This window comes from Homarus americanus, unplaced genomic scaffold (assembly GCF_018991925.1).
Source record: "Homarus americanus isolate GMGI-L3 unplaced genomic scaffold, GMGI_Hamer_2.0 scaffold19117, whole genome shotgun sequence".
In the NCBI taxonomy this organism is placed as follows: Eukaryota; Metazoa; Arthropoda; class Malacostraca; order Decapoda; family Nephropidae; genus Homarus; species Homarus americanus.
In genome coordinates, this window is record NW_024754704.1 from 175,104 (window position 1) to 200,278 (window position 25,175).

The 25,175-nt window shown below is 39.1% G+C and overlaps 1 protein-coding gene across 1 annotated transcript in view; it reads right to left on the reverse strand.

Annotated features, from left to right (window-relative positions):
* Positions 1-4,538: 4,538 nt before the first annotated feature.
* LOC121855907 (ATPase family AAA domain-containing protein 3-like) overlaps positions 4,539-25,175 on the reverse strand; it is a 47,381-nt gene continuing 26,744 nt past the window's right edge. Inside the window, exons 10-14 of the mRNA XM_042351087.1 lie at positions 23,126-23,218; positions 17,652-17,803; positions 12,822-12,989; positions 10,422-10,620; positions 4,539-5,354 (exon numbers count right to left, since the gene is read on the reverse strand). Of these exons, the coding sequence (XP_042207021.1) occupies positions 5,244-5,354; positions 10,422-10,620; positions 12,822-12,989; positions 17,652-17,803; positions 23,126-23,218 (723 nt within the window). The 3' untranslated portion in view covers positions 4,539-5,243. The remainder of the gene's footprint in view (positions 5,355-10,421; positions 10,621-12,821; positions 12,990-17,651; positions 17,804-23,125; positions 23,219-25,175) is intronic.

Sequence of the window (25,175 nt, forward strand, 5' to 3'; positions counted from 1 at the left end):
ACGCCGTAGAGGACATCAAGAAGAACCGGCTGCTTACACCGGCCGACAAACAACAAGACATCGCCTTCTATCAAGACCAACGCGGAGAAAGAAAAGCGTTCATGAGTGGTAACGATAAGATTTTTGCCGCTAAGAAGAGAAAGCAGGAGGAACGAGTCGAGAAGCAAAGGTCGAAACAGGAAGGTTCGCAGCCTGTGAACCAAGCAGCAGTGATTCGAGACCTCAAACCTCTGTGGTGGCTGACACCCCAACGGAAGTAGAAATGGAGAAAAAGGACACAGCGATACAACCTGGCAGGTACACATCAAAGCACCCTTATGTGACGGTTCAGCTTCCACGTCGCATTCTCCAAGAGCCAGCATTAAAGGAACTCGCTGACCGTCTTCGGATATCCAATAACGAAGTAAGTGTATCCATAAATGTGTTTGGAATGTTTGAAATTTCTGTTAATTATTTGATAAGCACTTAAACAGTCGACATTTTCTACTGACACCCTTGCCTGCTTTTGCTCGCAGATAGTTCGGTGGTCGCAGCAGTGCTGCGCTCTGCTAACCCGCCAGGCGATCTGTCTGAGTTCCGGATCTCGAGAGAGACGGGCACGAGCTTCACACCGTCGTCAGGTAACTGCCGCACAAAGGGAAGCCTTCACGCCTCCACCACATGCAGTGGTGCACTGGGATGGTAAGCTGGTTAAGGTGAGAACACGTTTAGGTACTACATTAATATTTTACCAAAGCCTAGACTATTGTAATATATTGTTAGAAATGTATCAAATCATTAACAAAAAGCTTGGAGAAAAAGGCAGCCTTGATAATTCTTCATTATCTGTCTGAATTTTTATATTTCTCTTATTTCAGAACGTTGTGGGAGAAGAAGAACACCGACAGGCCATCTTCATCTCAGGGCGCGGCCATGAGGAAGGGAAGCTGCTTGCTGCCTTGCCAGTGAAGGACGGCACTGGCCTGACCCAGGCACGCGCAACAGCTCGTGCTATCGAGGACTGGAGCTGCGCTTCAAACGTCAAGGCACTGTGCTTTGATACAACGTCGTCCAACACAGGGCGAGTCCAAGGTGCGGTTGTCCATCTGGAGGCGCTGCTGGAAAAACAGCTGTTGAGGCTTGGGTGCAGACACCACGTCATGGAACTGGTGGTGAGAGCCGCTGCCAGCAACATCTTCGACAAAACATCGGCCCCTACGGACCCTCTCTTCCAGACTCTTAAGAAAAGGTGGAGTCGACTAGATCACTCTCAGTATCTCAGGCTGGACATTGCAAATCTACCAGAATCTGACTGGCTCAGTCACCTCCGACACAGGACCGTTAGCTACCTGCTGACCGTCACAGAATGGGCCAGAGAGGATTACCGAGAAGCGGCAGAACTAACGCTCCTCGTCCTCGGTGTGAATCCTCCGCGCGGCACGCACTTTCTGCGTCCTGGCGCATGTCACCACGCTCGCTGGATGGATGGCGAAGATCATATACTACCTCAAGATCTACATGTTTAGCCACCAGCTAGAGCTCAGCAGTGACCTGTGCGTCAAGCTGCAGAGGATGGCGATCTTTGTGTCTCTGCTGTACACACCGGCGTGGCTGAAATCACCAGTAGCCGAGGATGCGCCTGTGAATGACCTGCAACTGCATCACGAACTCCTCCGCTACAGGGCCGTGGACTGTGAGGTGGCTGATGCGGCGCTGGCGGTCGCGAGCCGCCACCTGTGGTATATAAGGCCACAGACCGTCGTTCTGTCGCTGTGCAGCGAGAAGTTGAGTGCGGCAGAGAAAAAGGAGATGGCGACCAAATTGAGCTGCCTAGAAGAAACGAACGACTACGCCAACGACAACTTGGTCATCCAACAGACTACACGGCTTTCCGACCTGATAGATGAACGTTCATGGATGATCTTCAAGGAGCATCATGTGTGCGGCACAGCATGGCTGATGTCACCAGTGGAAGACTGGGAGAAAAACGAAGAGTTCATGAAGCTGAAAGATTTCTCCAGAAGCCTGAAGGTAACCAATGACGTGGCCGAAAGGGGAATAAAGCTTATGCAGGACTTCATTGGTTCAGTCACGAAGGATGAGCAGCAGCTGCAGGATGTCATGCAACTTGTGGAAAAGCACAGGAAGCAGATGAGTGGCTTCAGCAAGTCTGCTCTGATGCAACTGTGAGAGTTGAATAGAGGGGGGATTGAACTTTCAAATTGCATCTCCTCCTAGAGTTATTGACCTATTTCAATGATGTTTGTTTTTTTAAGAGGGAAATATATCATGGAAAAGACTGTGACGGCAAAATATTGATATGTGTTTTCGAATAAATGGAAAAGTCAAAATTATGAATATTTTGGAATCTGGTTCCCTTAACGCAGGTAAAGCCTTTGACCTGAACTAGAAGGTCAACTAAGAGGTGCATGCAATCGAATTAGGTGTCAATGGAAAGCTGAATAGCTGCTCTAGCCAGCCATTAGGGTTAGGTAGTGAAAAGCAGCACAATTGCTGATCTATAAAAGAAAAGCTTGTGTTTTGACGTTTTTTCGCAAAAGTTCATTTTTTATATTTGGATTCGCGACCCCTAGAACATGTTGGATTTCATTAATTCTGGCACCAATGAATTTAGGAGTAACGAAATAATGGGAAAAAACACCCCCACCCACAATTTTCTAAAATTGGGAAAAATGAGCAACCCTGATGTGTAACTGTATAAAAACAATAATTATATTATATATATATATATATATATATATATATATATATATATATATATATATATATATATATATATATATATATATATATATATATATATATATATATATATATATATACCAAAAATACAGTACATATTATCCTGACCATTGGGGCTAGTTATACAGACTTTTTCCTGTGAAAATGCCATAATTTTGAGCAACATATTACTGTACTCACTTTGTACTCAAATGTACAACACTGAAGGATTAAAATAATCACTTGTGCAAACTATGTGATGTTTTTAATTAATTGCTATATTGCAAGGATTCCAGCAATGCAAGTTATATTCTGCTAAGTTAAGTGACATTTCATACGAGAAAATCTTTAGGCCTAAACTACCTTCACCCTCTAAATTCTTATTACCTTTTGGCTGGTAGTTGAGGTGTTGACAGCCAGATTACCAAGTGCATAGTTATCAGTCAAACAGAGAGAGTTTAAGTTTTTCACTTATAAAATGTAACGGACTTAGCAGAATATAACTTGCATTGCTGGAAATCTTGCAAGATAGTAATTAGGGTATAAACATCCCATAGTTTGCACTAGACATAAAATTTTTAGTAATTAGTACATATGAAAACAGGTTTGTCCTTACAACAATTATTTCTTTTACTTTTTTCACAATATGTATTTAGGATGGTGTGTTCATGTAAACGAGTAAAAATAAATACAGAAAGTTATATCTATCTACCCAAAAATACAAATTGAAAAACAACCATAACATCTCACAGCTTTGCCCAGTAGTCTGGTGGTTGCAGTGACAAGTCTAACCTGCCTACAATGCCATGATTAATCATTATTAGCATTATTATATCAATAAACACTAATACTGACAGTAAGTCCAGAGAAATATGGCAGGGAGGGGGGAGAGTTAAGAGCAGACGACGCTCAACTAGCCAGGCGTACAATGGAAATACGTAATCTTGTAGTCTAATTTTAAAACAGTGATACACAAAGAATATGAATCATGCTTTTACCTACGATAACATAATATGAAACATTGTATCACTGCTAGTGAATAAAATATTCCCACAAATAACAAGTGACAACTGTTTATGTTTCCCACCTCCTTGGGCACCTGCGTGACTTACCAGTCAACTATGTAACAATGTCATTTTTTTTTGTTTTTTGAGTAGATTGTGTCATATTTAGAGAAATATAGAAAGGGTGGAGGGAGGGAGGGGAGTGACCTTTTGATAGTCGGCGCCGAAGGTTTAGTGATGTATTTATTTGTTTATGTCCTTTAGCTTGAGTTTATGCTTTTTGTTTATAAAATGTCACAAAAGTGACCAGGGAGAATATAATTTGCATTGCTGGAATTCTTATAAGATAGTGATTAATTTGAATATAAACATGCTATTGTTTGCACTAGACAAAAATTGTAGTAATCACTTAGTACATTATTTTGAGTAAATGTACAGTACAGCTTTGCCCTTAGGACAGTGTAGCGTGCCCAGAGGAACATTAGACGCAAAATTTTAAATATGATGCGCCAGATTGACTCCCACAAAATAGGAAAGATTCGCTTTAAATTCAAACATTGTCCTTGATTGTGGGTGTCGCTTTAAATCAATAATTTTAAATTGAATTGCTATAAATCGACGTTCTACTGTTTAAAAATTTTAGATCGGCTACGTGATGGAGAGCGTGTAGCAACGCATGCCCGCAAGAACTCTGTAAATGAATCCACCATACACACAATTTATAGTTGCGAGGACAAAAAATGTGCAAGTGTGAAAGCATCTGCTTCTCTTAGTGCTAAGGTGGCCCAAGTACCAAGGAGGGATTAGTACTTGAAAAAAAAAAGGAAAACTATTGTATGTTTGGATATCGTCATCATAGTTACACGACAATCATCTAACCATGGATTGGTGAGTACAGTAATATGATTTTATAATGCTTATCATTAATATGTTTAATTGTTTATTGTATGTTAGCTCTATTATTATCATAATTGTGCATTATGTAAATGTTTAAAAGGTATGCATTTCATGTGATAGAGAAAATAAACGGCCACAATTCGCCACCCCATTTTCCCCATAGGAAGTTAAGTTTGCCCAACACACCATTTTCGAGGGTTTACTCTGTGTGTGTATATCCACTACTGCACCCAGTATCATCACTTCTGTGTTTGTTCTGATACATTTTAAGGATAGAACACCTGGTTAGAATCCACAATGCTTGATGAGCAACTAAAAAGTAATGGAGGTAGTACAAGCATACCACCAGCTGACCGATTTAGGCTAGGTCAGCTGATGAGTTTTGGAGGGAATTTTGAGTTTTAAAATACTTCCAAAATTTTGTTATTTCCAACAATTGGTTATAGAATTCCGGATACTCAAGTGTATTAGTTACAATATCTGTATCAATTTAACTAATTCCTGCTGGCAATAATTCAAGTGCTGTACAACAATGTGTTTAATACTCAAATAATAATAATACAAAATAAAATTTTAAGTTTCTACAAATGGTAACTTTATTTCTAGGCTACCATCTCTCTCTCAACTAACAGTTTCAGATTTTTCTGGAGGAGCAGATGCTTCTTCTACAGCAGCTATGACAGCAGCGCTGAACATTGTTTTTTTATCCTCATGGGAACTCCGCCATGAAACCTGGAATAAAATTATAGTGAATTTCATGAATAAATTTAATAAATATTTCTATATGACTCATCAATGATATCAATCTCTCTACACAATGTTACATATTGTAGCACTAACTAGCAAGGAAAACACAACATATTTCTGAGCCATATTTGTTAATTACTACTGTACCTTTATATATAGATGTCAAAGATTAAATAACTATACTTCCACAATTTATTGAAGAAATCTGATGATAAGGTGTTACTAACTTCAAAACACTCAACAGAATATGGATTTTACAAAATTTAACACGAGATAAATCTGTACAATCCATGGGAAATAAAAATTGTTGGAACACATGAATGATTAATTTTAATATCCTTAGCCCATTCAGTCAGAGGACACACCTGATACACACTAGAACACCAAGCTGTGCACCAGACGATCTTCAAACACCAAGCAGTACACTGGAGGACGTACCTGGAACACCCTTATGAAATACTGCCCAGTGTCACTGGTGGAACCCTGTGATATCCCACTTGTCATACTATCATGACACTGATATCCCTCGTCTTCTTATCACTATTTTGTTTTTAATGTGTGTTAGGGTGAGTATTGAGGTGGTGTGGTGGGTAACTATGGAAGTAGTGGTGTGTACGATGATTATTGTTGTGAGATGATGAGTAGTGAGGTGTCGTGGGGGGTGATTATGTTGGCGGTGTGGCAGGGTAATTATGATGGTGTGCGAGAGTGACTGTTGTAATAATGTAGTGATAATGTTAATAATCATGTGTTTGTAATGTATAATTGACTAAACATTCATACGACAAGAATTGATGAGAAGTATTACAAGAAAATGAGAAATTTGAGGTAGTTCACAGTACATTTTCTTTAATTTCATTACACAAACAATATATTAGGAAAGGAAATAGATAAAAAGCATTTAATCTCTTTACAGTCATTAATATTGTAAATACTGTATATGTTGTAATTACTCACTTAGAAATAAAAGAGGGACAATACAACAGTAAGCATAATTAGGTTTATAACACAGAAATTAACAGTATAAGTAAAATATGATAACTCTGAGATGGGGTTTAGGTACATGTGATATCTCAGCTATACTGAGCACTGTTACAGAGCCTATTGGGTACCATAAGGTAGGATTATTCAGCAACATGACACATTTTTCAAGTGGATAATGCAATTGCTGCAAATCAGCTCTGTACCCAATCACATCAGCAGCCTTTCAAGGTATCTAGCAAGGTGGTCATCATTATTATTACTGTTTTATGGCTATTTTCCACACTTGGATATTTACCTGATAGCAGCCTCTCTTGTCAGTTCTTACCTCTGAGGTCATTTCTCACAATTCCTCCCCATGTCATTCTTGGCCTAACTCTTGCTCTCCTCTCCTCCACATGTGCTCATACATCTCTTGACCCAAGTAGTCTCCTCCATTTTCTCCACATAACTTAACATTCTCAACCTACTTCTTTGCAAGGCCTTGCTAATGCTCTCAATACCCAGCTGCCCTCTTAGCTCTGAACAGGGACTCTTTATCTCTCAATATGTTATACATCCCATTCACCATTGTCATTTCGACTCACTTAAGAAGAGCGTCGGGTTGAAGCACGAAATTTTTTAATAATTGATTAATCAATATAAATTCCTGTTAGCAGTTAAGGACACCAACTACACTGTTGCTATACCCCTGAATCAGTTCTGTTTAATCCCCGATTTTTCCCTTATATTCTCATCAATTATCATAATTCTACTTCTCCATAAATTCTTGCTAGACGTTAAAATTTATGTAGAGGATAAGTAATTTACACCTCTTGAATGTGCCATATAGATATTTATGATTATTGCTTCTGTTTTGGGTGCATGAATTTTTTCCTAACTTAAATTTTTTTCCTCCACATATTTATAAAGATAAATCAGCAAATAATAAACCAAGCCAGGTATATAGAAAATCCATATGCTCAGCTATGCACAATATGTTATTCTACTACTTAGTTTTCGTTTTATTAGAATTGGCCCATAAATGGTCGAGCCTTATGAATTTGAAGGTTAGAAAAACTCGTTTTGAGATACGGGCCGATAAGAGTGGCTTGAAAGCAACACATGGTTTAACCTCACTCTCGTTTCTTTCATGGGTAACTGAGGAATACAAGCAGCCTCAGACTCTCGTCCTGCAGCTAGCTAGCTGAGAGAGGTGCTAGATACTGATTTTTACTAAGTGATTGGTAGTACTATACTTTACACCAAAATATTATAAATACTTTTCTACAGCATTTGCTACTTAAACAGAAGGGCCCTCTATATGAAGGGGGTAGAACAACCATGCATAGCTACATAAATCTTACAAATTATGCAATCAAAATACGTCGGCAGATAGCCATAAACTATTTTCAGCTGGACGCTCCCCTTAAGCCTACATACAGTATATCATCATTCACTGCCATACATCATGCTCTTACTGCCAATTGCAACCTCTGACACTTGCTATGAGTTAGCTTCAGCACCACCTCCAACACTGACCATGTGAGCCAGGAAGCAGAACTCATCAACACAATCAAGAGAGATATTCCCAATGTCAAGCTTTTCTAGCAACATCCTGTGGTCTTCCATTCACTACACATTATTGAATTACAGCTAACACCTTTCTTACAGAAGGCACATTACCATTCTCCAGTTTTCACCACAGGTTCTTCACCCATGACATTAAGCATTCCTTTAGTTTAAGCCAAATTCTTTCTAATACACTTTTAACTTTGTTCCCTCCTTCCATTTCTTAAATTTCTCCACTATCTCTTCATATTATCTGCTTTCAGCATTAAAACATCCCTTGTCAGCATACAACTACTTCCAGAAAACATCAGTCCTAAACTCTCACTACAGTGCCTCCAATATCAAGGCAACATATACTGCTACTGGATAATGCATATTATTTGTTGGTAAATTACCTTCATTCTGTACTTTTAATAATGCAAAATAGCATATGTGTTCAACTGTGTTTCATTATGCTCTTACTTGAGAGTAAAGATTAACAGGATCATAAGAATTGTTTTGAGTGTACAAGGTGGGATTTGGTGGTGAGAGCCTTGACAGGGCGCATAATTTTAATTATTTAGTAAAATATTAAGGTAAGTTTCAAGTGCTCCCCCCCGGCCAGAAAAGTCATGCTCATGCAAGATGAAGGCAAATGCCTCCATACAAGGTGCAGTTTGCGAAATAAAAAGAGTCCCTCACACATATTTATGTATGAGAGTGAAACATGGGTGTACAGCAAAAAAATAATAAACAAAGAGCATACCATAATATGACAATTCTAAAAGGCTTGTTAAAGAAGAAGAATGGAAAGGTAAAACAAGTAATTGAGAGATGTAAGGATAAGAGCAGATGAAGAAATGAAGCTCGGAGTATGTGAAGAGAATGAATGCGAGACAAGTACTGTATAAGGAGTGGGTGTATGCATGTACAGAATATACCACTAGTAGACGGATGTGACAGAGGAGACAAAGTGAACTGGAAGGAAAGTATGAAGGAACTTATGGTTATGAAAGTTATTAAGGGTGAAAGTGAAGGACATGTTACTATATTGTGGTACAGGTTGTACCTCTCTAGTCCGGCATTCTGTGGTCCGGAACGATTTTAGTTTGTCCAATAGATAGATTGGCAGCTTTTTTTTAACTTATCTGAATTATTATTATTATTACAGTAGTATTAAATTTTTGCCCCTCAGGCCCCAATGTGGGTCAGTGGCCTATGCCCGGGTGGGCTAATCCCTTTAAAAAAAAAAAAAAAAAGTCGCGGGAAATTAAGGTTTGTTTACATCCGGCAGTTCGGCTGCTCTCTCTCTCTGCTTGTCTATACAGAGTACAACATTTAACCCTTCAATATATATGAGCAGTAAATAAGTGTTGCTTTCATATTCTTATGTAGAGTAATGACGATATGTTTTCACATGTGCGCACTTACATACGCGCAGTCTAGGCGCAGTCTCACTTTTTTTTTTACTATTAATGGTTAGCTACTATATTGTTCCATTTATTAACATTAAATAACATTACAGGTACTTCAAACCACCATATTAATTTTTTTACATTAATTTTACTACAGCTAAAATCAGGGTCTTATTTTCTTCAGTTTTATATGTAGAACCAATCAATCACTGATTTCGTAAGCTTTAACATAAACAATGCCGGCAGCCGTCTCGTCTCCTCTAATATTCCACGTATTATTAATAAATTGTATTGTTAATTTTGCACACACAAACATTAATTCAATAAAAACAAATTCAGAAACATTAATTAAAATATATATGAACAGTAAATAAGTGTTGCTTTCATATTCTTATGTAAAGTAATGACGATATGTTTTCACGTGTGCGCACTTACATAAGCGATCTCTCTTTTTTTCTTTACCATTATCGTTAGCTACTTCTATTGTTCCATTTATTAACATTAAATAACATTACTTAAAACAACCATACTAGTTTTACTACAGCTACAACCATGGTTTTATTTTCTTCAGTTTTATATGTAGAACCAGTCAGTTACTGGTTTTGTAATCAACGAAAACAATGCTGTGTCATTTCCTCGTGTGTTTTAATATTCTACGTATTATTAATGAATTGTACTGCTCATTTTGCACACATAAACATTAACTCAATAAAAAAGACATTCAGTAATAAACAATAATGAATCTTTTGTACATAAGAGAAATGACGCTGTTTACACGATTATGCACGTCGTCTGCACGTTGGCGGGCCGTTCAAACCCGTCGAAATTCAAGTTTCCGCCATCAAAATTTTTATTTATTTATTTTTTGTGTTCCAATAAAATACGTTAAGAATTAAAAACTCGCGAAATTTGAGAAGCTACTATACAACATTTAACCCTTCAATATGTCTTCAAAGAGACCATGATGCAGAGAAAGTGGTGCTAGTGCTTTCAAGCACAAGTCACTATCTATCCAGGAAAAGGGTGAATTTCCATGGTCCGGCACCGGTCAGGTCCCGAGGTTGCCGGACTAGAGAGGTACAACCTGTAAAAGAATCACTGAAATTATATCATTAAATAGACAGACCTTGTGTTTCTTATGTTGTACGGCTGCATTTGCTCGACGCAGCATAATATCGTCTGTGAAAACACCTTCAAGGGATGCATAGGTTGTCATCTGCCAGTCCAGGGCCAAGTTAGTGATCTCTCTGCCAGACATACCCTTAGTAATTTGGGCTACAGTGGTGCAAGCTTTACTGTAGTCAAACTCTGCTACTTTTAATCTCCTGAAAGTAAATATAAATACATAGATTCATCTGTTCCAGTAGACAAAGAGAATTGGTGACAATAAATGCTGGGAATCTGTTTTCCATGTAAACACAGCCACCCAGTATATACAGTCATGCGCCGGTTAACGTCTAACCGAACAACGTCCGATCGCATATATGTTGGTGCCCCACAAAAAAAAAACACGTGACGCCTGCTGGACCACCACTCCACGACCCCCTGACGGAGACACGATGATCCTCCCCATACTGGTCATATATTATGTGTTAAAGGAATATGCTTCCTTACTTAGGCTTTTTTAAGCATTTGCCTACAGGTGATATGTTAATCTACATCTATTGAGGATAAAATCTTTCACCTACAAATTGACAATAACACATTTGCTGTAATCAGACATATCTAGTTGCCTCAACAATTGCAAGTTGCAATTGGGGTTGCAATTTCAAATTCTGTGGCATTACTAAAAATAGTAAAGTTTCTGGTGCACTCTAAGATTAAGAGAGAAAATAGACTCGTATTACGGGGGACCAAATAAAAAAAGCATAGCTTCATGTTTTGTGGACTACAGTATTAAGCGTACCCGTTTCATCACTTTGTAATAAACCTAGCCATGCCTATGTGTGTTTATGATATTTACCATAACATTATATATATATTTAATGGGTCTTAATGGGAAACTTGGGGTTGGGTCTTGGGTGCCTGAACCAAATAGAATAAATCCCATAGGTTCTGTACTTTCGTTATCGGCGGGGTCCCAATTAGGCGCGATAACCAAGGGATGACTGTACTGTACTGTATATACTTGTGACACTGACCAGTTGCTTCTGGTGTTATGGTACAGGGGTACCAAGTGACAGCACTAGGATCCCGCTTCCTCTATTAAGGAATAAACAATTAAAATTTAAATTGAAAAAAAAAAAACCATTCAAATAAATTACTATCTTACAAGAATCCCTCCAATGTAAGTTATATTCACCCAGGTTGTTTGGGTGGAAAATTATGAGAAGAGCTTAGTCACTCTTAAGTAATGATAAATAAACACGCAGGCAGGCCTTCAGCACCAATTGTCAAATCTTATCTCAAATAAATAAACAAAAACGCCAGACATTCTGTCCCCCCCCCCCTCCCCGCCGTCTTCCCACCACCCTCGTGTTCAAGATAAAAGATTGGTGATTTCTTAAATGTTTATTTTATATAATATCTCAGACTAAAGTTAGGATAATATAATTTGCATTGCTGAAATCCTTGCAAGACAGAGATTAATTTGAATATAAACGTCATATATTTTGCTCAAGATATAAAAAATGTAGTACATTAGTGTACAATACTGTAGTACATTTTATAAAAAGTTTTTCAACTGTATTTTTGGGTAGATTTACATAAATTTCTTCACTTATTTTCATCCATTTACATTCACACACCATACTAAAAGAAATGTAAAATAAATTAGTACAAAGCTGCAGTGCACAAGTACTAATTTGACTACGGTACTAAAATTGTTATGTCTAGTGCGAATTACAACATGTTTATATTCAAATAAATCAGTATCTTACAAGAATCCCAGCTATGTTAATTATATTTTCCTAGGTCATATCACTGGCATTTTAAAATGAGAGAAGCTTAGTATGACTGTTAAATAAACACACAGAGACCTTCGCCTCAAACTTATCACCTCAACCCCCCCTCCCAACCCCTCGCTGGGTGGCGGAGCCGTCAGTCCTCCCCCCCAGCCAGGCTTTTAGGCTTACAGTTTTTATCTTATATAATATCTCGGACTAAAGTTAGGAGATTATGATTTGCATTGCTGGAATCCTTGCAAGACAGCCAATAATTTGAATATAAACGTCATATATTTTGCTCAAGAGATAAAGATTGTTGTACATTAGTGTACAGTACCTTGCCCGCCGCTTGCCGTGTATATTAAGGACTGTACCGCGTAACTCATAATTATCGCGTCTGGACAGGTGCCGCGTAAATGGCCAATCGCGTATAAAATATCCGTGTAAACCCAGACTATACTGTACTTGTTAACCTTGTTCGTTTCGGCGGGTGTTAGTAAGTCGTGGACTCCCTGTACAACTAAATGATGTTGACTGAAACAATGTTAATGGGGGAATTGGTGTATTGTGCAAGTTTGAAAAAATATAATAAGCGGTTCAATAAGTCATAAAAATATTATGCAGTTAATGGGAAAGCTTACCTTTTTCCTTCAGAAGCTGGTAATAGTATATATTTTTCAAAATACAGTCTGACCAGGCGTTCTCGCTCTGCCATGGTAGGCAGAGGAAATTCCACAGGTTCATGAACTCGATCAACCACAGCAAAATCAAGCACCTCTGGAGTGTTAGAAGCCAATACCATCATAAACCTGTAAAGTAATTTTTTTTTATTAAACAAAAACTTCGGTTTTCCTGATGTTATTACAACAAATAAAAGGACCTTATAATTTACAATTCAAGACACAAAGAAATTAACTGTGTAATAGTTCAAACCCATATTCTGATGTTCTTAAATAAATGTTTTAGGTGTACAGGTTATAATGCAATAGTGGAATGGACATTCACCAACTCACATCCAAGAAAGTATTCCGCTGCAATCTGCAGTTACAGCCACACACAAATCAAGTGTAGCAGACCTTGTTATTTCACAATTCAACACAGTACAGTATACTTTGCTTTTGTTATTTCGTGGGATTCTAAATTGATGGCAAATTTTTTTTTTACTTTGGGGTCAAACTCCTTTATTCTGTGGTGTAAGCTCATTTGGCTGCAGACACTTTTTGTTTGTTGCATTTCCTTTATTTCGGTTCTGTTTTGGTAGTTTCACACAAGACGAGGTCAAAGTTGGCCATATTTGATGTAATGTACAAGATATTGTAACCAATTATTTTGTTAAACCCTACAGTACTATGAGCAAGAAGATAAATAAAAATAAATAGATGCTGCTGTATCTAGTGGTATTAAGAAGAAATGGTATGCTATTACTTTTGATGAGACAATTAATCCCTTGAAATTATATAAGAGTAAAACCTAGACTTAACACACCAAATTTTATCTGGGCGCATTCACTGTTCGCTCTGACTCAGAATAAAAGTATTCCGAGTCACCATTATCAATCATGTCAAATTAATCTCCTTTATCAACCACAAATACAGTAAGTCTTTGCTTAACATCATCCCGCTTAACGGTTTCGATACTACGTCGCTAAACTTTAAGAGACCAAAAATTCGTTTAACGTCCCGGTGATCCGAAACTGTCGTTTTGCAGCGTCACGGACTACTTTCTATGATGTATCACCCGCTCTTGTCTGGCAACGTTACACTCTCTCAGCTCGGCTCGCTGCCCTCACACGTGGAATGTCACAGCGTCCCCAAGCGACGCCAAGTCACTCTCTGTTATGAGTTCACATCATTCGTGTGTGCTTAAGTGCTTCTGCTCTAAAACTGTACTCTAACCAATTGAATTGGCTTCCAAGCACCCATCAAGTGCTACTGATACTAGTGTAGTGAAGAGGCAACTTAAGACCATTACCTTTGCTATGAAAATGGATGTATTAACCCAATTTGAAAAAGGGGAACGTGCTATGGACATAGCCGCTGTGCTTGGTCTAACCCCCACAACAGTGCGTACTATCCGGACCAACGCTAACAAGATTAAGGTTAGTGCTGAAAGTGGTTCTTCTCTGAGTGCTACTAAGACAACTCGTTCTAGAAGTACTGTGATAGAGAAGGTGGAAAAGATGCTGGCTATGTGGATGGAGGACCAGAATCAAAGCAAAGTGCCTGTGAGCCTTATGGTTTCCAGCATAAGGCCAGATCCTTGTTTGACGACATAAAGGCAGAAGAGGGTGAAGGATCGAAGGAAGAGACCTTTACGGCCAGCCGAGGCTGGTTTCAGTAATTTAAATGCAGGTATAACTTCCATAATATTAAGATGACTGGTGAAGTTGCCAGTTCAGATACAGTTGCTACCAAGATTTCTGACAAAATTATAATGGATTATCCAGCAAGGAGGCTACACATCGAAGCAAGACTTCAATGTGGATGAGACTAGTCTCTTTTTGGAAGAGGATGCCTGAGAGGACCTATATCAACAAGGATGAGTAAAGAGCGCCAGGTTTTAAAGCGGCAAAAGACCGCTTGACGCTGCTGCTTGGCGTGAACACTGCCGTCGGCTTCAAGCTGAAGGCTATGTTGATTTCTCGAGCTGCCAACCCACTGGCCCTGAAAGGTTACTCTAAGGATCACCTTCCTGTGATCTTCAAGGCAAATAAGAGGGCATGGATAACCGGCGGCATATTTAGCCAGTGGTTAAACGTGTACGCCGTCCCTGCACTGAAGGAATTCTGTGCCAAGGAGAACCTAAACTTCAAAATTCTTCTGATCCTTGACAAGGCTCCAGCTCATCCTCCCAATCTCGACGGCTTGCATGACAGTGAAAGAGTTGTATTCCTGCCTCCCAACATGACAGCACTGATGCAGCCTATGGACCAAGGCATCATCGCCGCATTCAAGGCGTATTATTTATGCAGTACCATGGCCCACCTGCTCAAGGCTACAGATGGAGATAATAAACTACGATCTGAGAATATTGGCAAGGCTTCAACATTCTTCATGCAATTGACAACATTGGCAAGGCATGGGAAGAGGTTTCATAAAGTTGCCTGAATGGTGTGTGGTGTAAACTATGGCCTGAGTGCATCAACAGTTTTACGGGATTCACGGACTTAGTCCCAGCTGTGAATAGGGATATCCTCAGCTTGGCTAGACAGGCAGGCTTTGATGAGCTGGAATCAGAGGATATTGAGGATGTCCTGGCATCCCATACAGAAGAGCTGACCAACGAAGATCTGCAACATTAACAGAACACAGTCCTGTTGAAGACGAGGACGACGGGGAAGAACCTCAACGTAACTTCAATGAGGTTGGCAGAATCGTTGAACATGTTCCAACAAGCAATGCAAATCTTTCTAGTTGACGACCCAAACAGAGAACGTAGCTCAAAGTTTCAACGCAGAGTTGAGGACAGTCTTAGTTGTTACACCAAGATCGATAAGAAGAAGAGTAGCACCAAGCAGTCAACACTGGATTCATTTTTTCGCCGCAGGACGGCAGAAGGAGCTTCTTCAAAACAGCCAGCAGCCGAGAAGCACACATCAATGGAGGAGGAGCAAGCAGTGGCGGAGGAACCCCAGTCACAACAGGAGGAGGAGGAGGCAGCCGCAGTCTAAGTGACTCACCCTCCTCCTCCGCTCCCGCCACACTCCTCTGCTCCCGCCATCCTCCTCCTTCGCTCCACTACCCACCACACACTCACTCCACTATTACTACCTCCGCCCATCAGTGAGTACCAATACAAACTTAGTATTGTAGTTCTATATACTGTATATATACTATTTTCTATAGAAATGGCAATGATTTTTCTGTATACAGTAAGTCCTCGCTTAATGTCGGGGTTAAGTTCCTAAAAACGCGACATTATACAAAACAACGTTAAGTGGATCAATTTTCCCCTTAAGAAATAGATAAAATACGGGAGTTACATTCCCCAGCCTCCCTTTGCCCCATGAAATACATTACAAGTACAGAAAATCATTGCCATTTCTATAGAAAATAATGCATACATATACAACTACTAAGTTTGTATTGATACTCACCAATGGGTGGAGGTGGTAGAGCGAGTGTGTGGTGGGTAGTGAAGCGGAGGAGGCGGATGGCGGGAGGGGAGGAGTATGGAGGGAGCGGAAGAGGAGTATGACGGGAGCGGAGGAGGAGGAGGGTGGGAGCGGAGGAGGGTGGTGAGTCACTGACACTCTGCACCAAGCCGATAGAGCAAAGCGCAGCCAGACGAGAGAGGGTGATGCACAGTAAAATGTAGTCTGTGACAACGCAGAACGGCGTAGTATCGGATCACCAGGACGTTAAACAAATTTTTGGTTTCTAAAGTTTAGCAACGTAGTACCGAAACAATGTTAAGCTGGATGACGTTAACCCTTAGGCCCCGGGTGATGTTCCAAACGTCTTAACAGTTACTCGTTTTTTTAATAGTTTTTGGTTAAAATACTGTTATATTACAATGGTATTCTATTCATACTGTGCTTGATATAATGCATTCACGGAAATGTAATATTTTTGCTGAAATTACGTACGTATTACAGTGGAAAGTGGGATAAAATCGTGACGAAAACAATGACTTTGAAATATAATGCAATATTAACCCCTAAATCGGTTAATTCGGACAATCGGCTAAAACGGACACCCTTCCCCCCTATTAGTCCGAATTAACGAGGGTCGACTGTATATATATATATATATATATATATATATATATATATATACAGTATAGTGATTTAAGGGTAATTTAGGGGAATTTTAGGAGTGTTTCTGACTTTATGCATTTTTGGCTTTACTTTGTATATACTTTTCTGTGAGCTGGAACCAATTACCCAATATTCCATTGAAACAATGGTTTCGGTTAATGAACGACCCTCTGGAACGAATTGAGTTCGTTAACCGAGGGACCACTGTACTGTGGCATCTACAGACAAAAATAGCCCCATAAATGCGAGGAGACTATACAATCCTATTTGTTAAAAAAAAAAGTTAAAGGGAAGCAAGGTAGCCCGCCCGCCCGCCCGCCCGCACGCACGCACTTTATTTTTACAAACACATTACTCAAACATCTTAAACTAGAACATGCATTCACCACTGTACCACTTTGGATATAAGCATAAACATTATCGATTACAGTATTTATTTTACATATCTGACAATACTGCAATCTACCGAGCTCCCAGGAATAGGCCTGGAATACAGTATTTTCATTCTTCCGAAGCCCATATAACTGGTGGTAGAATATGAAGGATAGCCCTGTATTTATATATGGGAATGACACAACACAAATCAGCTGGGCAGCCTGTATATACAGTACAGTATACGGAAATAATGGTGAAGAAAGGGTTAAAACAAGCAGAATAAAGCACCGATTGATTCGGAGATGCACAAGACTTGGCATTAGGCTGGAAAACTTACTTGTCAGTTTGGGTGCCTGTTCGATAGAGGAATGCACTAATCGCCATGCGCAATTCCTCACTGATATTTTCATGGCGTTTGCGTAAAAATCCTTCTGCTTCATCAATGAAGAGAACGAGACCTTTACGTGATGTTACTGCCCAATCAAATACCTGTATAAAAAAACATCTTTAACAAAGAGCTTCATTGTGCAAAGTTTTGGTTGAAGAAATTTGCTTCAACTGTATATTTTGAAATCCACATCTTGAATAATTTTATGGAGGATAAGGGAGAGACTACTTACATCCTTCCTCACTACTGTTAATCTTACACACTACAATATTGCCATTAGACAATGGAGGAAGGGAGAGAGACTGCCTTACATCCTTTCTCACTACCTGTACTGCTAACCCTACACACTTTATAAAGTTATGTAATAAAGTTATGCTACACTTGCACCCATGTCTTCTATCTTGTTACGTGTGTAGGTACATATGTTATGTTTCTTATCATTGGGTTTTGTTTTGTTTGGGGTTATATTATACAGTACTAGTAATTTTCATTGTTCCCTTCACTTACTAGAATATTCTTTTGTTCTCTTTCAGATGCCAAACTACCCTTGGTCAGTTATATGAACAATGAAGCCCAGAAAAAGGTCGACTCTAGTCTTCTTTTACCACAATTTATTGTTCATAACTGAAACCGAGTCATAATGGAGAAGTTCCTGAGGCCGGAACGTCGGGATGCTACGCCGAACTCTCCCACCGCTTCAAAGGAGTGGCGCCATTGGTTCCAGACCTTCAACACGTTCCTCACCTCCATTTCTGCTCTTGAGCCCGACAAGCTAGCCACTCTCTGCAACTTCGTCTCCCCATCTGTGTACGAATACATAGCCAACTGTGTCTCATACGACGCCGCCATCCTGGTTCTGCAAGACTTGTACATAAAGCCGAAGAACGAAGTATTCGCTTGTCATCTACTAGCTACCAGGAGGCAACACTCGGGTGAGAATTTGGACGAATATTTAAAGGAACTTCGTCAGCTCAGCAAGGACTGCAACTTCAAAGCTGTCACAGCAGAGGCGAACAGAGACGAATACAGTATATCCATAACGCTTTTATCAACGGTCTACTATCTCCTATGATGAGACAGCATCTCTTAGAAAACAAGACTCTCGATTTGGCTACAGCGTTCGACCAGGCTCATGGGCTCGATCTGGCTCAAAGAAACTCCGAGTCCTATCTTCGGTCTCAGGCTCCTGTGAACACTGCCGATGTTACTTCACCTGAGCAGCAGGTGTCTGAGGCGGGAAAGGGTGGCGTCTGTTTGCCGCACCGCACAGGAGAATATAAAAAATGGCACAAAATTAAAATTTTCGTTTTTAAAGGATATTTTATATATAAATAATTTTTTAGTAAAAAAAACGCGAATGATCAAAACCTCGATAAAAAACCCGCGAAAAACAAGGGATTACTGTATAGTGAAAAAAAAAAACTACAATAATTTCCACTCATAGGTTGCTGGTGTGTTATCCAGGTTGGATGTGAATAAGGGGCATGGATCGGACGGAATACCCTCTCATGTTCTGATGGAGTGTGCTGAAGCCCTGGCCCCTGTGCTTGCTCGCCTCTTTTGCCTTTGCCTCAAGACTCAAACTTTTCCTTTTTCTTGGGAGCATGCCTTGGTTCAGCCCATCCCAAAGAAGGGTGACCACTGACCATTCTAATCCCTCTAACTATCGCTTCATTGTCCTAACTTCATACCTCTCTAAAATTTTCGAAAATATCTTGAACTCCCATTTTCTCCGTCACCTTGAACGCCTTTCTCTTTTGTCGGATCACCAGTATGGCTTTCGTCAGGCGAGATCTACTGGTGATCTGCTCTCCTACTGCACCCATCTTTGGTCATCCTCTCTTAGGGATTATGGAGAAACTTTTGTCGTGGCCCTCGACATCTCCAAAGCATTTGACAGCGTATGGCACAAGTCTTTGCTATCTAAACTTCCCTCTTTTGGTTTCTCACTCCCACTTTGTTTTCTAATCTCTAGCTTCCTTGAGAACCGACCCATGGCAGTTGTTGTCGAGGGATTGATCTCTCGCTCTTTCTCTACCAAAAGTGGTGTCCCACAGAGTTCTGTTCTTTCACCTACTCTCTTCCTTCTTTTTATCAATAACTGACTTCACACAACTAATTCTATTCATTCTTAAGCTGATGATGCTACTCTTCACTCTTCTTCACATTTTCTCCTTCCTCCTAACTCTCAAACTAAATCTGTTTCTAGAGCTGATATCATTACTTCTATCAATGCAGATCTGTGCAGCATCTCTGAATGGGGAGGTACAAACTTGGTTAAGTTCAATAGTAATAAAACTCAATATTTACCAATTACACTTTGTAAATTAGACGATCTCCCACCAATTACATTTTAGGACACTATCATCCTGCCAAATTCTGAAATAAATATGTTAGGCCTCACCATTTCCTCCAATATGTCCTGGAAATCACACATCCTTAATATAACTAAAGCTGCCTCCCGATAGTTGGGAATGCTGTACAGATGCTGTAGCTACTTCACACCTGAGCAGTTGCTCCAAGTATATAAGGGATATATTCGTCCTAACTTGGAGTACTGCTCTCATATCTGGGGTGGCTCTTCTTCTGTCCAACTATTAGATAGGGTGAAATCAAAGGCATTTCGTCTTATTAACTCTCCTCCTTTAGTCGACAATCTCTCTTCCCTTTCTCTTTGCTGCAATGTTGCTTCACTCTCTCTCTTTTACAGGTACTTTAATGGGCAATGTTCGGTGGATTTGCCATCCTGTGTACCGCCGGCAAGGCCGTAGGCTCATAATACATGTCTTGTCCGCAGTGCCCATCGTTTCTCTGTGGATGTCGGTCACACGAGAATAACCTGTTATAGTACATCCTTCTTTCCTCACACAGCCAAACTGTGGAGTGCTCTGCCTACTTCTGTGTTTCCATACTTATACAATCTGTCTCACCTTAAAAAGCTGGTTTTCTGGCATCTTCGTGGTGTAGATTAACACAGTATAACCTTTTTCTTCTCTATATTCAATTTCTTTGTTCTTTTTTCTTCGCCCCCCAGGCCCTGTTGTGGGCTAATTCCCGTAAAAAAACAAAGCAATGGTTACTGGTGCGAATGAAACTGTTGGAATTCTGGAAGGCATTTAACATCAAAGACTGCCTTGACATTATAAAAATGTCTTGGGATGAAGTGAAACCTTCCACCATGAATGCTTGTTGGCACCAACTTTGGCCTGAAATTGCTCACGATTCAGGGGATTTCCAACCGTTGACAAGGAAACCTCAGAAATTCTGAAATTTGCAAAGGCATTTGGAGGTGAGGGTTTTGATGACATGCAGAAAGAGGAGGTGAATGAACTGGTGGACTCATTTTCAAGAACCAACAAATGAGGAGCTTGAAGAGCTTATAGCAGATGACAGTAAAAGTGATGATGATGCTCAAGTGGAATCTGTAAAACCTAAATTAACAATTAAGGTGACCTCTGAATTCCTCCTGAAAGCAAATGAACTTTTTGACATGAGTTTCAACAAAGATCCAATATTGGAAAGAAGTTTAAAATTCAAAAGGCCCATTGATGATACGGTGAACCCTCGAAGATCTGGACTAAAAGAGGACCGCCTGTCCGAATCTTCCGGCCAATGTACAAAATGTATAAAAACAATAAATAATTATATAAAAAACATCAAAAAATACATTAGATATTATCCTGAGCACTGGGGTTAGTTATACAAACTTTTTCTTGTGAAAAAGCCATAATTTTGAGCAACATATTACTGTACAGTCCTCAAATGTACTACACTAAAGGACTAAAAATGTTATATCTTGAGCAAACTATGTGATGTTTGTACTCAAATTAATCGCCATCTTGCAAGGATTCAAAGAATGTAAGTTACATTCTGCTAAGTTTAGTCTGTGACATTTTATAAGATAAAAACTTTAAGCCTAAGACCACCTTCACCATGGCTGGGAGGATGGGGGAGGGGGTGAGGTGAGATGTTGACAGCGGGTGGAGAAGGTTACTAAGTGAGCCTTTATCAGTTATATAGAAGGAGTTTTTTGCTTATAAAATGTCACTGAATTGACTTGGGAGAATATAACTTACATTGCTGAAATTCTTATAAGATAGTACAGTAATTAATTTGAGTACAAACATCCCATAGTTTGCACTAGACATAATTTTTTTTAGTAATTAACCTAGTACATTTGAGTACAGGTTTGCCCTTTGGACACTTATTTCTTTTACTTTTTTTCACAATATGAATTTAGGATGTAGGATGGTGTGTGCATGTAAATGAGTAAAAATAATGAGGAGTACGTATATATCAACAAATATGAGGTGAAAGTTGCCAGCTGGGAATTAAACCCCCTATTTACATTATTCTTATGGGGAAAATTGCCCCAATATTAGCAGTTTCATTAATTGAAATGACTTTTAGGAATACATCCCTTGCAATAACCGAGGTATTCCTGTATAGACAAACTTTGTTGTCCAGTAACCAAATGACAATACAGAACAGTATTTTTTGTTGTAACTTATTGGTATTATTTTTATATATTCCTCACATTTACTGGTCCTGTATATATTATTTTAAGAAAACTATGGCTATAGGAGGAAAATCCACAAAAAAATGATTTCCTAAATACTCCCTGCTGAAATGGCAGTGCATCATATATGCTATAAATTTCCTTAAATAACATCTGGTCTGCAGTAAAGCCTTGTTATCACTCCCAATATGGGACATGTGACTCAGCTTTTGAAGTAAAAATGACATGTCAAGGCAGAGACAACTGAACACATTTAATCACATGCATCATCAGGCAAGATCTAAAAATATTTTAAATTTGCAAACTTAGATTCTTAAAATAGCAACCAGCACTGTAGAGTGCTGGTTGCTATTTGATCAGACACCAGCTTTAATCACACTTAAAGCTGTCTCCTCCTCATCTTGTTCTAGTGGGTGTGGGGGGGGGGGATGGATATTGCACATTTGGATTAAGCCCCTTTATTGTAGCCAGGGGAGGTAAAGGACAGCCGATCAACTAGTTTCAGAAAGCGATCATAGAAGATATTGGAGGCTAACTGGAAAGGTTCTACTAATCCTTATTAAGTCAAGAGCTACCTGGTAAAGGCCATTATGCCAACAAATATTGAAACATGGACTAGCATACACAGTCAATGATCTTTTTTTTCTCTCATTTCCTTTGGGTTAACCTAACAGCTATTTCTTGAGACAGACAGACCGCTGTCATAATCTGCTGGGGTAAAAAAAAATCTTGATTGTTATCCTTTATACTTTAGTATGTAGTGGCAACCATAAGGTGGGATAACTTACCAAACTTTACGAACAACAGCTATTAACTCCTCAGCAAACTGTGACCACACATCCCCATTTCATGAGCAGAGTTAAGAGAATTAACAGTGTACAAATGAAGTATTCAATATGCTAACCTTGTGAATAGCACCAACTGATTCTCTGCCGAGCAGTGCAATATCTCCTCCAGTCATTATAGCATAGTCCATACCTGAGTGCATTGCAAGTTTCTGAAAACCACAAATACTGTATAAGAATATTATTAATCATTAAATTGGTTCATATGAAGAAAAGACAATATCCTTGATTCACTTGTAGAAAATATTTATCTAAAAAATTTAAATAAATATAACGAGATATATTTTGAAATGTCTAAAAAAATTAAAATTTTGAATTTGAATTGAATTTAAACAGTTTATTTTTAGCCAGAAAAACACAGATACAGAGTGGATAATAATAACAATATTAACATGGCTGAGCCAGTTGAGAACCTGAGCTCTCTTTGAGGCACCTGATATATACTGATGATAATGATGGGAAGTAGAAGTGGGGGTGGAGGAGAAGAGAGAAGAGAAGGAAGTGGGGATGGAGGAGAAATCACCTTTCATGGGACCCATGCTTGATGCAGTCATTTCACCAATAAAATTTTAAGTTCACTAGGTGTAATTCAAGATTATTTTATTTAAATCAACACTGCACTGTGCTATATATTATCAATATGTTAACTAAATTTCAGAATGACCAATAATTTCAATGTAAAAATGCAAAAATATTCATGACCCCAATAAAATAGATGTTCATTCCACTGTCAACAAAGCCAAACTGACGCCTGGTGGCTGAGTCAAGCTGCTGATGGGTGCACAAAAACTAGTTCCCTGTACTGCATATATTATCAATATGTTAACTAAATTTTAAAATGACTATTAATTTTAAAATAAAAAATGCAAAAATATTAAAGAGCACAACTTTCTTGATATTTACTCCACTGGAAACGAATGTAAACATAGAACAGATTACTGAATTGGCAGACTAGCCCATCAGCTGATGCTCACAACAAAACGTGTTGTTCGTAAGGATTTCATTAATCGAAGTTTTGTTCATTAACCAAATTGAAGATCCTTATGGGAGGTAATTCGTTAACCGAAATTTCATTAATCGAACCGTTCGTTAACCGAGGGACCACTGTACAGGTAAAATAAATAATTGTCCTGAGGGCAAACACATAAAAGGGAATATAAATTTCTTTGTACACATGTAAAATTGTCCCCCCAAATGTTATTTGCGGGGATTAAGCGATTCACGGCCATTTTGAAAACCTAACCCCCATGAATTTGAAAGGTAAATGTATGCATGTATGTATGTATGTATGTATGTATGTATGTATGTGTGTGTGTAATAATAATAATAATAATAATAATAATAATAATAATAATAATAATAATAATAATAAACGGTTTATTAATAGAGTTGCAGCCGGTGGCTGAAAATATACAGACTTACATTTGATTTGTGTATGTGTGTGTGTGTGTGTGTGTGTTTAATAATAATAATTGAAGGTTTATTGAAAAAGTCGGCAGCCCAAAGGCTGAAAATATACAGTGGACAAAAATGACTTATTATATACAAAGACATGGGGTGGGTGGGTCGTTTAACAAAAGCTTTCATTACTGAAAGAAGAAGGAACAATGATTGAACATAAAAATTATTAGAGTTTACAGTTGATGGCCCAGGCCTGGGCTGGTCATGGAGATACCAGGTAGTGTGGTGTTCCCGTGGTGTAGTAACTCGTCCTCGGGTGTTGAAATGAAGGACCTCACGTGGTCATGGAGACACTGGGTGGTGTGGTGTTCACGTGGTGTAGTAACTCGCCCTCGGGTGTTGAAATGAAGGACCTCACATGGTCATGGAGACACTGGGTGGTGTGGTGTGGTTTTCACGTGGTATAGTAACTCGTCCTCAGGTGTTGATATGAAGGACCTCACGTGATCGTGGGGACAGAGTGTGTGTGTGTGTGTGTCCATAGAGAGACCTAATCAGACAAGAATAAATAGATAGAACAGACAGCAGAGGAGGATCCAGGAATAACAAAAGGAGGGGGTCCAAAAAGTTGTAGATAGGGGAACATGGTGAGCAAAGCTAGCCCACCCCTCCAGATTTTTTTTTGAAATCTGACCGATATCTTGGGCA